The 15,411-nt window shown below is 38.4% G+C and overlaps 1 protein-coding gene across 1 annotated transcript in view; it reads right to left on the bottom strand.

Moving 5' to 3' along the window:
• The window catches only part of LRRC66 (leucine rich repeat containing 66), a 29,585-nt gene extending 14,262 nt beyond the window's left edge, over positions 1–15,323 (bottom strand). The window contains exons 1-2 of the mRNA XM_072773928.1: positions 15,047–15,323; positions 12,341–12,841 (exon numbers count right to left, since the gene is read on the bottom strand). Coding sequence (XP_072630029.1) covers positions 12,341–12,836 — 496 coding nt within the window. The 5' untranslated portion in view covers positions 12,837–12,841; positions 15,047–15,323. The remainder of the gene's footprint in view (positions 1–12,340; positions 12,842–15,046) is intronic.
• Positions 15,324–15,411: the final 88 nt, after the last annotated feature.

The raw sequence follows: 15,411 nt of genomic DNA on the forward strand, positions 1-15,411 counted from the left end.
AAAGCAGGAAAACAAAGGATAGGCCAAGAAGCGGCATGTTTAAGAAAAATGGGAGAGAACCCAGGCTGAAATTTAGCTGCCATAGGCTAGCAAGAAATACTTCCATGTTGGTTTGTAAATAACCATGGCCGGGCCTTTGTGTGCAGCCCCACTGCCCTAGGCACACAACTGAAAGCCCAGGCTACAGGCCAGTTGTAAAGTAGTTTGAATATAACCCCTAGAGAAAATATGTTTCTTTGTGAAGAATAGTCCTACACCTTTTAATATGTCAACATATGGGTCTGTGAGAAAAAAGTGCAGCATAAGACACCAGTATGAAAGAAGCTATGGTTTCCTCAACATTGCCTCTAGGTGGGTGTGAGATCATAGTTCTGTAGTATCTCACTGCTTAACATGGACCCTAGGAGCTCAGTGGAGGGAAGAAATCATTTTAAAACTCCTATTTAATGATATACTCACTTTATGCTCTAAGCACTTCACAAACATCTCCTTTGATTTATTTTTTTTTATTTTTAAAGATTTTATTTATTTATTTGAGAGAGAGAGAGAGAGCGAGCACACCAGCAGGGGAGCAGCAGAGGGAGGAGAAGCAGGCTCCCCGCCAAGCAGGGAGCCCAACGTGGGGCCTGATCCCAGGGTCCTGGGATCAGGACCTGAGCCCAGGGTCCTGGGATCAGGACCTGAGCCCAAGGCAGATGTTTAACTGACTGAGCCACCCAGGTGCCCCCAACATTTCCTTTTAATCCTTTTAGAGCCCTGAGGGTTTTATCATCTTGTAAATGGCAAAACCTAGGTGCAGTGAAGTTAAGAAGTTGCCCCACGTCATGGTAGGTGGAGCTATGGAGCTAGGATTGAAATTCATACTGGCACAAAAACAGACACATAGATCAATGGAACAGAATAGAAAATCCAGAAGTGGACCCTCAACTTTATGGTCAACTAATATTCGACAAAGGAGGAAAGACTATCCACTGGAAAAAAGTCTCTTCAATAAATGGTGCTGGGAAAATTGGACATCCCCATGCAGAAGAATGAAACTAGACCACTCTCTTGCACCATACACAGAGATAAACTCAAAATGGATGAAAGATCTTAATGTGAGACAAGGTTCCATCAAAATCCTAGAGGAGAACACAGGCAACACCCTTTTTGAACTCGGCCACAGTAACTTCTTGCAAGATTCATCCATGAAGGCAAGAGAAACAAAAGCAAAAATGAACTATTGGGACTTCATCAAGATAAGAAGTTTTGCAAAGCAAAAGATACCGGTCAACAAAACTCAAAGACAACCTACAGAGTGGGAGAAGAGATTTGCAAATGACGTATCAGATAAAGGGCTGGTTTCCAAGATCTGTAAAGAACTTCTTAAACTCAACACCAAAGAAACAAACAATCCAACCATGAAATGGGCAAGACATGAAGAGAAATCTCACAGAGGAAGACACATACATGGCCAACAAGCACATGAGGAAATGTTCCGCATCACTGGCCATCAGGGAAATACAAATCAAAACCACAGTGAGATCCGACCTCACACCAGTGAGAATGGGGAAAATTAACAAAGCAGGAAACCACAAATGTTGGAGAGGATGTGGAGAGGAACCCTCTTGCACTGTTGGTAGGAATGTGAACTGGTGCAGCCACTCTGGAAAACGGTGTGGAGGTTCCTCAAAGAGTTAAAAATAGATCTGCCCTACAACCCAGCAATTGCACTGTTGGGGATTTACCCCAAAGATACAGATGCAATGAAATGCCGGGACACCTGCACCCCGATGTTTCTAGCATCAATGGCCACAATAGCCAAACTGTGGAAGGAGCCTCGGTGTCCATCGAAAGATGAATGCATAAAGAAGATGTGGTTTATGTATACAACGGAGTATTCCTCAGCCATTAGAAACGACAAATACCCACCATTTGCTTCAACGCGGATGGAACTGGAGGGTATTATGCTGAGTGAAATAAGTCAATCAGAGAAGGACAAACATTATATGGTCTCATTCATTTGGGGAATATAAATAATAGTGAAAGGGAATAAAGGGGAAAGGAGAAAAATAAGTGGGAAATATCAGAAAGGGAGACAGAACATGGAAGACTATTAGCTCTGGGAAACGAACTAGGGGTGGTGGAAGGGGAGGTGGGTGGGGGATGGGGTGACTGGGTGACGGGCGCTGAGGTAGACACTTGATGGGATGAGCACTGGGTGTTATTCTATATGTTGGCAAATTGAACACCAATAAAAAATAAATTTAAATAAAAAAAAAAGAAATTCAGATCTCGTAAGCATTACTGTTTAACCATGAACATTTCATACCAAAAAAAAAAAAAAAAAAGACATGGACAGGCCCATGTTTAAAGTAAAAAATTTAACATGTATTGTGAGACTTATATGTAGGGGTAAAATGTATGACAATACTAGCACAAACAATAGAAGAAAGGTGGAAGAGTATTGTTAAAATTTCTTGTGATGTTAGGATGTATATTGGAAACCCCAAAGCAATCACTAAAATGCAATAGCAAAGAATTATGGCTAGTAAGCCTACAAAGGAGATTGGATTACTTTTAAAAATATGCAATGAATGCAAGAAAGGCAGAAAAAAGATAAAAGGAACAAAGAAGAGAAGGAACAAATAGAAAAAAAATCAAGATGATAGATATGAATAATAGCCTAAAACACCAAATAAATGGCAAAGATTCCAAGTTTGGATAAAAATTCAAGAGTCAGCTATATAATTCCTACAAGAAATCCACTTTAAATATAGAAACATGGATAGGATACACGTAAAAGGATGGGGAAAAAAATAGTCTTTTCTACAAATGGTGCTGGAATAATTGCATATCTTTAAAACTTCTATATGTTATTCATACCGTGTACAAAAAAATTAACTTGAACTATTTTAAAACATCATAAACCTAAATTTAAACCCAAATGTAAAGACATCATAAACCTAATATATAAAATGTAAAAAAGTAAAGTTATAAAACTTCTAGAAGAAAACATAGGAGAGAATCTTTGTGACTTTGGATTAGGCAAAGATTTCTTAGATATGACACCAAAACACAAATTATACATTAACAAAGTGATGAACTGTACTTCACAAAAATTTAAAATTCTGCTCTTTGGGTAGCCCTGGTGGCGCAGCGGTTTAGCGCCGCCTGCAGCCCAGGGTGTGATCCTGGAGACCCGGGATCGAGTCCCACATTGGGCTTCCTGCATGGAGCCTGCTTCTCCCTCTGCCTGTGTCTCTGCCTCTCTCTCACTCTCTCTGAATGAATAAATAAATAAATCTTTAAAAAAAATAAATAAAATTCTGCTCTTTGAAAGACATTGTTAAAACAATAAATACTCAAGCCATAATCTGGGAGAAAATATTTGCAAATGATATATCTTGAAAAGTCTTGTATCCAGAATATATAAAGAACATTCAAAACTCAATAATTTTTTAATAAATTTTTTCTCTTCTTTCATAGATTTTTAAAAAATATATTTTATTTATTTCTTTGACAGAGAACACAAGTGGGGGAGTGATAGAAAGAGAGGGAGAAGCAAGCTCCCCTCTGAGAAAGGAGCCCAATGCAGGGCTTGATCTCAGGACCCTGGGATCATGACCTTTAAGCTGAAGGCAGATGGTTATTCCACTGGGCCACCCAGGTGCCCCAAAACTCAATAATTTAAAAAAAAGTAGAAATTGGCCAAAGATTTATATGCATCATCGGAGATACACAGATGGCAAATAAGCACACAGAAAGATATTCAATATCATTAGTCATTTGGGAAATCCAAATTAAAACCACAATGATATACCACTTTCATCTATTAATATGACTAAAATTAAAAAGATTGCCCATATCTGGTAAGGATATAGGACAACTGAAATTCTTACACAATGCTGGTGGGAATTTAAAATGATATGACCACTGCACACAGGACTGGCAATTTCTTCAAAAGTTAGACATCTACTTGACATACAGCTCAGCCATTCTACACCTAGGTTATTCATCCAAGAGAAACAAAAGCATGTATTACTATAAAGACTGTTTTATTATTTTTTTAAATGTTGATAGGAACAGTAGCAATGACCCCTCTTTTATCTCGGATAGTGGCAACTTGTGTCATCTTGTTTTTTTTTCTTTTTGGCTAAAGGGTTATTAGCTTTATTTTTTTCAAAGAAACATTATGGTTTTGATTTTATCTATTGTTTTTCCTGTTTTAAATTCCACTGATTTCTGCTGCGATTTTTCTTGTCTTTTTTCTTTCTTTTTTTTTTTTTTTTTTAGATTTTATTTATTTAGTCGTTAGAGACACACAGAGAGGCAGAGACATAGGCAGGGGGAGAAGCAGGCTCCCTGCAGGGAGCCCCATGCAGGACTCCATCCCAGGATCCCGGGATCCCGTGCTGAGCTGAAGGCAGATGCTCAACCACTAAGTCACCAGGTGCCCCTCTGCTGGGATTTCTATGATTTCTTTTTTTCTGTTTGCTTTAAGCTTACATTGCTCTTACTTCTTTACTTTCCCAAGGAGGAAACTTATGTTATTGATTTTAGACTTTTCTTCCAGTGGATGCTTTTAATGCTATACATTTCCCTCTAACCACTGCTTTTGCCACATCCCGCAAATTTTGACAAACTGAATTTTCATTTTCACTTAGTTTAAAATATTTTCAAATCCCTCTTGAGATTTCTTCTGTGACATGTGTTACCTAGAAATGTGTTATTTTAATTCCGAGAGCTTTGAGGGGTTTGCAGCTTTCTGTTGCTAATTTCCAAGCTTAATTCCACTGTAATCTGAGAACATACTTTGCATGATTTGTTATTCAAATATGTTAAGATGTGTTTTATGGTCCAGAACGAGGTCTGTCCTGGTAAATATTTCATGTAAGCTTGAAATAATGTGTATTCTACTGTTGTTGGAGGGAGTATTCTATACATGCCAATTTGATCAAGTTGATTGAGAGTGATATTCACGTCAACTACATCCTTATTGATCACCTGCCTGCTTAATCTGTTAGTTGACCGGGGAGTGCTGGGAGTCACCAACTATAGTGGATTTTTCTAATTCTCTTTTCAGTTGTCAGTTTTTCCTCATATATTTTGACACTCTGTTGTTAGGTGGATTTATGTTTAAAATTATTAGGTCGTCTTCAAGAATTGACCCCTTTATTCTCTTTATATAGTGCTGTATTTAACCTTGATAGTTTCCTGGTTCTAAAGGAAACTTTGTCTGAAATTAATATAGCCACTCCACTCTTCCTTTTTTTTTATTTTTTTTTATTTTTTTAATTTATTTATGATAGTCAGAGAGAGAGAGAGAGAGAGAGAGGCAGAGACACAGGCAGAGGGAGAAGCAGGCTCCATGCACCGGGAGCCCGATGTGGGATTCGATCCCGGGTCTCCAGGATCGCGCCCTGGGCCAAAGGCAGGCGCCAAACCGCTGCGCCACCCAGGGATCCCTCCACTCTTCTTTTGATTAGTGTTTACGTAATGGTTTATCTTTCTCCATCCCTTTAGCTAGCAGCTTTATTTATAATAGTCAAAAAAGACAGCCTAAGTGTCCAGTAACAGGTAAATGCATATCTATACAATGGAATTCTGGCAATGAAAAGGAACAAAATTTTAATACAGACAACACCGTGGATGAATCTCAGAATAATTATGCTGAATGCAAGGATCTATACCAAAAAATGAAAGTACATATGATTGCATGAATATAAAATTATAGAAAATACAAACAAATCTATAGCATCAGAAAGATCAGTGTTCACTTGGATTGAGGGGAGAGGATGGGTGGGAAAGATAGATTACAAGGGGCATGAGGAAGCTTTTAGGGGTATGGATAGTTCATTATATCTTGATAGTGGTGATGGTCTCACAGGTCAGTGTGGTTCAGAGAGTCAAAGGGAGATCAAAGTGTGCTCAGATGACAGAGAAGCAGGGGCCTCTCAACAATGTACAGACTTACAGAAGCCTGAACAGTAGCAACAGGATTGTTGATGGGTACTCGGAACTTCATATGAACTCTGAACTTCTGCAGAAAGAGAACGGAAACCACCTACAGTTACCCGTTGTACCTCAAATCACAGAAGTGACCATGATAGCAAAGACTGGCATGGGGAACAGAATTGGAGACTCAGGGTGGTCAAAAGGCACTAGATGGTAACTGACATTTTGAGCACCTGTTATGTACCAGATGAGAAATGTTTTATATGAGAAATGTTTTACGTGTATCAGCACTCTCTGTGTTAAAGTTTTTACAAACACTATCGCTACCCCTCATATCCTTCCTGTAGGTGCCATCATCATCATCCGCAGTTAAAAATAAGAACCAGGCAGGTTTTGATAGGTTAAGTGTCTTGTTTAAGGTCAATTAACAGGTAAATAGAATAATACAAGAAGTATAAGAGTATAGAAGAAGAGTTTAAGAGTAAATAAGAAGGATCTCACTCATGGGGAATTTAAGAGAGGAAACAGGGATCCCTGGGTGGCACAGCGGTTTGGCGCCTGCCTTTGGCCCAGGGCGCGATCCTGGAGACCCGGGATTGGATCCCACATCAGGTTCCTGGTGCATGGAGCCTGCTTCTCCCTCTGCCTATGTCTCTGCCTCTCTCTCTCTCTCTCTCTCTCTCTCTGTGACTATCATAAATAAATAAAAATTAAAAAAAAAATTTAAAAAAAATAAGAGAGGAAACAGAGGATTGTGGGGGAAGAGAGGAAAAAAAAACAAGATGAAATCAGAGTGGGAGACAAACCACAAGAGACTCTTAATCATAGAAAACAAACTGAGGGTCATTGGAGGGGAGAGGAGTGAGGAGGCGGGGTAACTGGGTGAAGGGCATTAAGGAGGGCACGTGATGTGATGAGCCCTGGGTGTTATATAAGACTGAGGAATTACTGACCTCTACTTCTGAAACCAATAATACGGTAATGTTAATTAATTGAATTTAAATAAAACCAAACCCCCCCCCCAAACAAACAAAGAGTAAATAAGAAGGATGGGACCAGAACATCCTAAGCATGGGGGGTAGGGACTTTGAAGGCAGAGAGTTACAAGGATACCTCCTTAATTGACTCCCTAGTATCAAGCTAAGATCCCCAAGAGGAAGGTAAACCTTCAGATAGGAGTTAAGTTCAGTTACACCTTCTACATGAAAAATTTCCATCTACTTCCAATGTTAGAGAATTAAGGTTTAATTGTATGAAGGGAACTGGTGGGGTCCTAGAAATGATGTTGTTTGTTTGGGGTCTCCCAGGATAGAGGTGGGAAATTTGAGTAAACTTGTCCATGACACTTGGCTGTGTTTCTCAATGGGGAGAAATGTGTTCTTTTAGAGATTTTGTGTGGTGCATCAAGGATGAGGGGGAACTCAGGTGAACAAAAGAAGTTGGGAGGGGCATTCAGGGCTGGGGCTTGGACATCAGAGGGTAGATGCCATGTTTCAAGGGAGGGGGGTTGAACACTGGGAGGAAAATGTGGAGGCACTTTTGTGGAGAAGGGATTAATTATTGAACTGCTTTCTTATGATCATAAGCCGTGGGGGACAAGAATCCGATTAGCCTTTGCCTTTAAGTGGCCAAAGGCGTTTTATTGTTTCCAAGAAATTATCTCAGTGCCTATTAGCAGAAAGGCCACAGAGGGTACACCCGGACGTTAAACTGCCTTGGGAACATTCCTTTGGACTATGAACTTCTTAAATGTTCTCTTAAAAATGATAACCTGGTGACATAAATAGTGACATTCAGGAGGTTATGGCTTCAAGTTCAAAGAGCATTAAGAATCAGAAGAGTTGGGATCCCTGGGTGGCGCAGCGGGTTAGTGCCTGCCTTTGGCCCAGGGCGCGATCCTGGAGACCCGGGATCGAATCCCACATCGGGCTCTCGGTGCATGGAGCCTGCTTCTCCCTCTGCCTGTGTCTCTGCCTCTCTCTCTCTCTCTCTGTGACTATCATAAATAATAATAATTAAAAAAAACAGTATAACTCTTAAAAAAAAAAAAAAAAGAATCAGAAGAGTCTGGAATGGTCCTAGACAAGATATTTGATTCATAAGGGTAGCCCTTAATGTGGTCAATCTTATATAGGTGAGCCAAAGACCTTACCCTCTTAGCTTACTGGCATACATTCATGTTGTTATTTTAGAACCTGACCTGGTTTTGAGAACGCAGGTTATTGGTATTTTTAAAATCTAATAGCAACCAGGAGGAAATATTTAATTCCCTGAAAAAAAAAAAAGAATACAAAATATTTTTGTTTTTTTACCATACACTGGTTATATATATATATATATTTTTTTTCCTCCACCAGTTTCAGAAGTCAGGGATTACGTCCTCTCATCTGCAACACATTTATCTCTTGGGTTCCAGAATTTAGTGTGTCCAGTATCAGGCAGTCAAATCTGGCCTGTCAACCTAGTTGGAATCCCAGTAAGATGTCGGGCCTTTACACTTCAGGGGGCTCTACGGGTACTCCAAAAATGTTGCTTGATGAAGGTAGGACAGTTTAACTGGAGATTGATCCCGTTGTTTTAAATGTTTTGAAACTGATTTTCTGTTATTAACGCTGCACTCCAGAAATATGTGAGGAAGGTGGAATCATCAGTAAGGTTAAATTCATAGCTGGCTAACTGGTAAATTGCATTGACTGGCACCTCCTTTGGGTATTTTCCCAACATGAAGCTTATTGGTGACATCGCAGCTGACTCTGATGATACGGGATCAGTTAACACTGAGTGAGTCACTGTGATCTGTCACTCTTACAGAGGTGGGCTTTCCGGGGTGAAAGCAACTTTCTGTTGCTTCTTTAAGCTGTCACCATTTTAAGACGGGGGCCGTGATTTATAAAAGTACACATGTGCTGCAAGGCCAGTTGCTTGACTGCCACTTTGTGAGAATCTCGAATATTATTTTAGAGGAGCACAAGCACTTATATAAACAGGTGGATACAAATGAGTCTCTGCTCAGGAATTATCGTGGGCTAGGAGTTCCATCTACTGCAGTAGTTATTTAACATTTTAAAAGATAACTTGAGATTTAGACAAAACGGAATTTATAATTTGTTTCTAAATAGATTGCTATTCTCAATTTGTGCCAAGAGAGTAAAAATAACTAATATTTGCAAAGTACTTTACAAGTATACAAAGTACTTTTCACATATTTTAATAGCTACCATCTATTATGCCAAGTGCTACGTTACATTAGGCTCTTGAAATACATTTTTCCTTTAATCCTCACAACAATTCTATGTGTAAATCTTACATTATCAAGATGTTACCCTTTTAAAAAAGTTTTTTTGAAGTAAACTGTACCCCCAATGTGGGGTTCAAATTCACAACCCCAAGATCAAGAGCGGCATGCTGTACTGAGCCAGCCAGGGGCCCCCCAAAATTGCCTATAAACAGGCTTAGTTACAAAGGAATCCAAGAACAAAGGGAAGGTCAGAAACAGAATGGTACTCCAGGCAGCACTTCTTTATCAGCTCTTTCTCTCCAAAATGGGATTTCAAAGTCAAAGTGACTGAGCCACGGTCACAGAATCACTAAATGGCAGAGGGATGTTACAGAGGCTCAGCTGAAATATATGATGATTAGAGGAAAATAATTCAAATCACAAAATGCTATGGATAAAAGAACTCTGAATTATATCCAATTAGATTCAGGGCTTACACTGGCCTTCCATCACCTGTTGGTTTCATTCATCTCTCTCTGGCTTCATTTGCTAGAATTCTAGTAGAATTTCAGATATACAATTTGCGCATTTCACTTTTTCTTCTCTTTTCCAAGTTTAACATTTTTCCTGATATTTGGGGAGGCAGAAGTGCAACTTGGAAAAGGAAGGTGGGGTTGGATGTGCATTTTATAAGGGGTGTCTGGTCCTTAAATGAAATTGTATTCCCTCTGACTTCCAGCTAGCTCTGGGGAATTCATCTGCCTTAAGGAAATATGTTCAGTGGTAGGATATTTTGACCTATTAATCTTTTAACTCTATTTCTCTCTTTCCATTTCTTCCCATGCAAGCAGAAAGTAGGCTCTGTGTTAATTACCCTAGGGAAGGCGCAGTGCAGGGCAGAAAACAGAGGAGACTACAAGTCTTTCTGGCTTTTGTTTTCCAAAGGCCTAAACCTTTAAAGGAAAGGAATTTGTAGATTTAGACAGAGGGTTTTGAAGAAACAAAAAATGGGAAGGATTTTCTCCAAACTGAAAAAACTGAAAGGAAATGTTCTCTGGCTGGCAGGTGTAAGGGACGTACACACACACACACACACACACACACAAGCACATGCATGCACATGCATACACACTTTGATGCCTTTTCAGGGTATACGATTTTACAGCTGTGGCACAAATTTGGGGAAAGCAAAAGAAAGCCCATGAAAGACTGATGTTAAGTACAAGTATCTACACCCAATCCCCAACAGACCCTACTAGAATGGGGGCTCAGAAATTATGTTGAGTTATAGACAATAGAAGGTTATAGCTCTAGTATATTTGAATTTATGGGTTGATATTCACATCTACCATACTATTTAAAAAATGTTATATTGTAGGGATACGTGTAGCTATAATGATGATCATTAAAAAGTTAAAGCAAAAAAAAAAGTTAAAGCAAACAAAATGGAAAGTCCAAATGTTGTTTGATTAACTCAATTATAACATATGTATATGGATATAAAAGCTATTCAACTATTTAAAATATTATTTATGACATTGCTTAATTATATAAAGATGTCCAAAATATACTGATATGAAAATACAAATTATGAAATATTATGGAAAGTATGATCCAGTTTTGAAAGAAAAATATGTACAAAGGCATAAAGAATATATACAGTTGATCTTTGAACAACACAGGGTTTAGGGATGCTGACCTCCCACAGTAAAAAATTTATATATAACTTCAGCTTCCCCAAAACTAAAAAGCCTACTGTTCGGCACCTGGGTGGCTCAGTGGTTGAGCTTCTGCCTTTGGCTCAGGCAAAGGGCCTGGAATCGAGTCCCACATTGGGCTCCCAGCAGGAAGCCTACTTCTTCCTATGTCTCTACCTCTTTCTCTGTATCTCTCATGAATAAATAAATAAAATCATTAAAAAAAAAGCCTACTGTTGACCAGAAGCCTTACCCATAACAAAAAGTCAATGAACAAATACGTTGTATATTATAAACATTATATACTATATTACTATAATAAAGTAAGCTAGAGGAAAGATAATGTTATTAAGACAATCAGAAGGAAAAGAAAATATATTTACAGTATTGTATTTATTAAAAAAAAAAAATCCACGTACAAGTGGACCTGCACAAGGGTCAACTGTATTACATGGACTAGTGTCTTCCTTTAAATTTTTCTTCAATTACCAATGATCTACAAATAACAGGTTTCTAAAAATAAGAATACAATAAAATTATAAAATAAGATGCAATTATTTTATGCTTTACACTGAAAATAATCCTGCACATTGCTTTTATGGACAAGCTTAGGAAGAGAAGGCTCCTCCCCTTCTCTCACCATTTTGTTGATATGGTGACTGGGATAGTCATTCCTTCACCTGGCAGGCTATTGTCAAAACGATGCTTAAAACAAGACCAAAAGCTGGAGAAAAAGCAAGACAATAAAAATATGAAAGAACTGAAAATAAGAAAAACTATGCATAATTTGGGATGAAGAAAAAAAAGACAGTATCTTTACATTTTCTTTTTTAGCAGAATGTCTTATATAAATACTTAGCATATAGTGACCAAGACTAAAAAGCCAAATGAAATTGTCTAGCACTCTTGAATATTAAAAAAGGCAAAAAAGAAAAAAGGCAAAAAAAAAAAAAGGCAAAGGAGGCTATGGATTATGAATCTGATACATTTTCTTAATAAAATATTGGTTGTGTAGATTACTAGATACCAGAATAGATGGGAATTTACATATTGGTTATATATCAATAACATATTTCTAGTCTACATTTGGAGGACAATTAGACAAATAGATGCAAAATGCATTTGAACAAAACAAAAATTATAAATATAGCAACTTAATTTGAATTGTGCTGCATATTGAAAGTACATGAACTAGTTATTTTTTAGTGCTTTTCTATTTTTAGTAACAAATATGATAAAGTAGGTTATTTGAAATCATGCATTATTATTCAGCACTTAAATACTTGTCTCTCGACAAATTAAGTTATAGTAATGGGAGATTAATTGCACTATGAATTCCACATATTATAACTTGAAATTCCACTTAGAAACTCATTTATTTGTTCTGATAAAATTGCTTTCCTTTCAGCTATTTCCTCAACACTGAAAACAAACATGGAAACAAACATCTCATTCTTTGGTCTAGTCCATCTTTTAAAATTGGCCTTACCCTCGGGGATGTCACTGAGGCTGTTTCTTCGAAGAATTAACAGCTTTAGACTTGGAAGCCTATTTCTCAAGTGGCTTCTGTGGCGTTTCCCCCACAAGGACTTAGCACTGGGTAGATCCAACGAGATGGAGCGGAGGGAACTGTTGCTGAGGTTTAGTATTTCCAAAGCACGGAAGTGTGCAAGAGGACTTAAGGTGATGTTCGAAATGAGATGGTTACTGAGGTCCAGATGCTTTGTATTCCAGTCTTCTCTTCTCATAGGAGACTGTAAGAGAACCCTAAGGAAACTGGCACTTGAGTCCACTGTGGCTGCTGCCTGCGGTGTGTCCGCAGGTACATCATGCTTTCCGGTAAAAGAACAATTTGTCAGATGATGCCCATTCCATTGGCACTCAGATTTGAATAAAATACTGTTTTCTCTGGGTGGGTTGGTCATTGTTCCACTAAAATAAAGACTTATTAGCATTGTTATGACTCTGAAGTGTAGGTTTTTCATAATGCCTAGAGAAAGGAAAATGATTTATTCAAAATAATGTAATAATTAACAGCAAATGCACAGAAAATTCAATTTTCAATTTAAGATTTAGGAAAATTATCTTGCCTTGATTGCCAGCTTAAGTGCATGTTTGATTTCTTAGAAATTGGGGCATTAAATGTAGCTAAAAATTGGTAAAGCTACGGGGCGCCTGGGTAGCTCATAGCTCAATCTGTTAAGCTTCCGCCTCAGCTCGGGTCAGGATCCTGGGGTCCCACCAGGGTCAGGGTCCCTGCTTAGTGGAGAGTCTGCTTTGCCCCCTCCCTCTGCCCCTATGCCACTACCTCGTGCTTGTGCTCTCTCAAAAAGTCTTTTAAAAAATGGTAAAGCTATAGTATACAATTACATTTATGTCATTAAAGAAAGAACTCCCCTGATTTTTCAGAAAATACATATTCACTTGGGCCTCACCTCGTGTCTGCTGTTCCAGGAATATTCACTGGGCAGTCTGCTTTGGAGAGAAACCTACCAAGATTAAAGACTTCTCTGTTTTCTTACTGGTCATTAGTACTGAGCAAAGTCTATTATGCTTATCTACAACCTGTAATCAGCTACGTGGTTTATTATGTGAGTGACAAGCCATCCAGTTACACTAAACTGTGAACTGTATGGAGGGAAGGTTCAATTCACAAAGGAGACTCTTGATTTTTTATAAATAAATTTACATTTTTTGTGACTTAAAACTTTGAACAATGTGGGTCATAAAAAGGATGTTCTGCATCAGAACCATAAAGATGTGATACAGAAACATCAAGTATATTTTTCATCAAAGATGGAGAAGCAATCGAAAATTTTAAAATAAGTATCTACAATGGCTGAATGTATACGCAAAAAATTTTAAAAGAAAATGGACAGTAAACTTCCCCAAAGACTGTAAGCTCCCAGAAGAGTCAGGTTTTCCAAATACACACTCACACACACGGAAATTTTATATAGATATATATAGGAAGTTCAACTCACAAGAGATTTATTTTTTTAAAATGACTAGAACTACATATATATGTGTGTAGATATATATACTATGTATATAAAATTCTTCTCCCATGTCTAATATTTTCAATAGTCTGTAGTCTGTCTTAGGGCTATGTTGCTTGGATAAAAAAATGCATGGAAAGAATGAAATTTAACATGTAACTTTTAAACTTTTTTTTCTTTTAATTTTTATTTATTTATGATAGTCACACACAGAGAGAGAGAAAGAGAGAGAGAGGCAGAGACACAGGCAGAGGGAGAAGCAGGCCCCATGCACCGGGAGCCCGACGTGGGATTTGATCCAGGGTCTCCAGGATCGCACCCTGGGCCAAAGGCAGGCGCCAAACCGCTGCGCCACCCAGGGATCCCAGCATGTAACTTTTAAACTTTGGTTTTATACAAGGTCAATTCTGCTACATTTTGAAGGGCACCTAAATCCAGGTACACATGGCCATGGACCGTAAAGGTGCCCTACAGTGTGGAGGAGTGATTTATTTTTATAGTGTGCCTCTTACACAATACCAGAACTTGAAATTAATTTGTACAGCCAGAAAGGTATTTGTTTCTATATTCAAAGCTGCAATCATTATAAATATAATTGTATACCAAGTTAATTTTAATATGAACCACCAAAAAATGTCATCATTCACAGGCACATTACTATGCAGTATTGAAGAGAAACATATGATTGAAAAATACTTAGGAGGGCAGAAGTTAAAGATTTTCATTGACCTAGTTCTTTTTAAGTTGAAGAGATTTATACATTTAACTAACAGATTTGAGTTAAAAAAGTAGGTAAGATAATTTTAGGTCTTAAAATGAAATGCTGATTTTTAAAGAAAAATTATGTATACTACATACAAACTTTTATGTACTAGGTAAAGAACCCCTGAGAACTCCAGAAAAACTTTCTAAGGAAATCAGGAAACATTGGGTAAAATGTCAGTCTTTATATGGACACATATATTCAAGCCTAAGTATGAGGAAGCAGTTAGAGATATTGGGGGGGTGTGTGTGTGTCAGAGAGTGAGATAGGGAGAAGGCAGTAGAAAAAACCCCAGAAAAGCACAATGGAAACCAAGAGGCCATTCATTCTTCTATAAAAGAGAAGTTATAACAATTAGAAGAAAAAAAGCAGAAGGGGGTTATGTTTGGCAAGATGCAGGAAGAACACAAGAGTAACAGTTTCTAAGGCATACCTTTATGGTCCTTAGGTCCTTTTCAAATGGGTCTCTGTCTAGATCTAGCCAGGTGGGAATTTAGACCTGAGCCTCTGAGGCTCCACCCATCTGCCCCCGGAACCTGCCGGTCCCTGGCGAACCTTCGCCCTTTCCTCTTCAGGCTCTGGCCTCTTGCCACTGTGACAGCACGCACATTCCCCCGAGACACTGAGGGAGGAGCCACTAAAGAGGGAGAGAGAGTCTGCAATGCACAGAAGGCAGGACTATCCCAACAGGAACAACTGTACAGCTTCGAACTACGATCGCCAGGACTCCAGACAGATTACATAAACACCCACGTAGTTAAGCATCACCAAGCTGTATTTAAATACATCATGTTTGTA

This window comes from Canis lupus, chromosome 14 (genome assembly GCF_048164855.1).
Source record: "Canis lupus baileyi chromosome 14, mCanLup2.hap1, whole genome shotgun sequence".
NCBI lineage: Eukaryota > Metazoa > Chordata > Mammalia > Carnivora > Canidae > Canis > Canis lupus.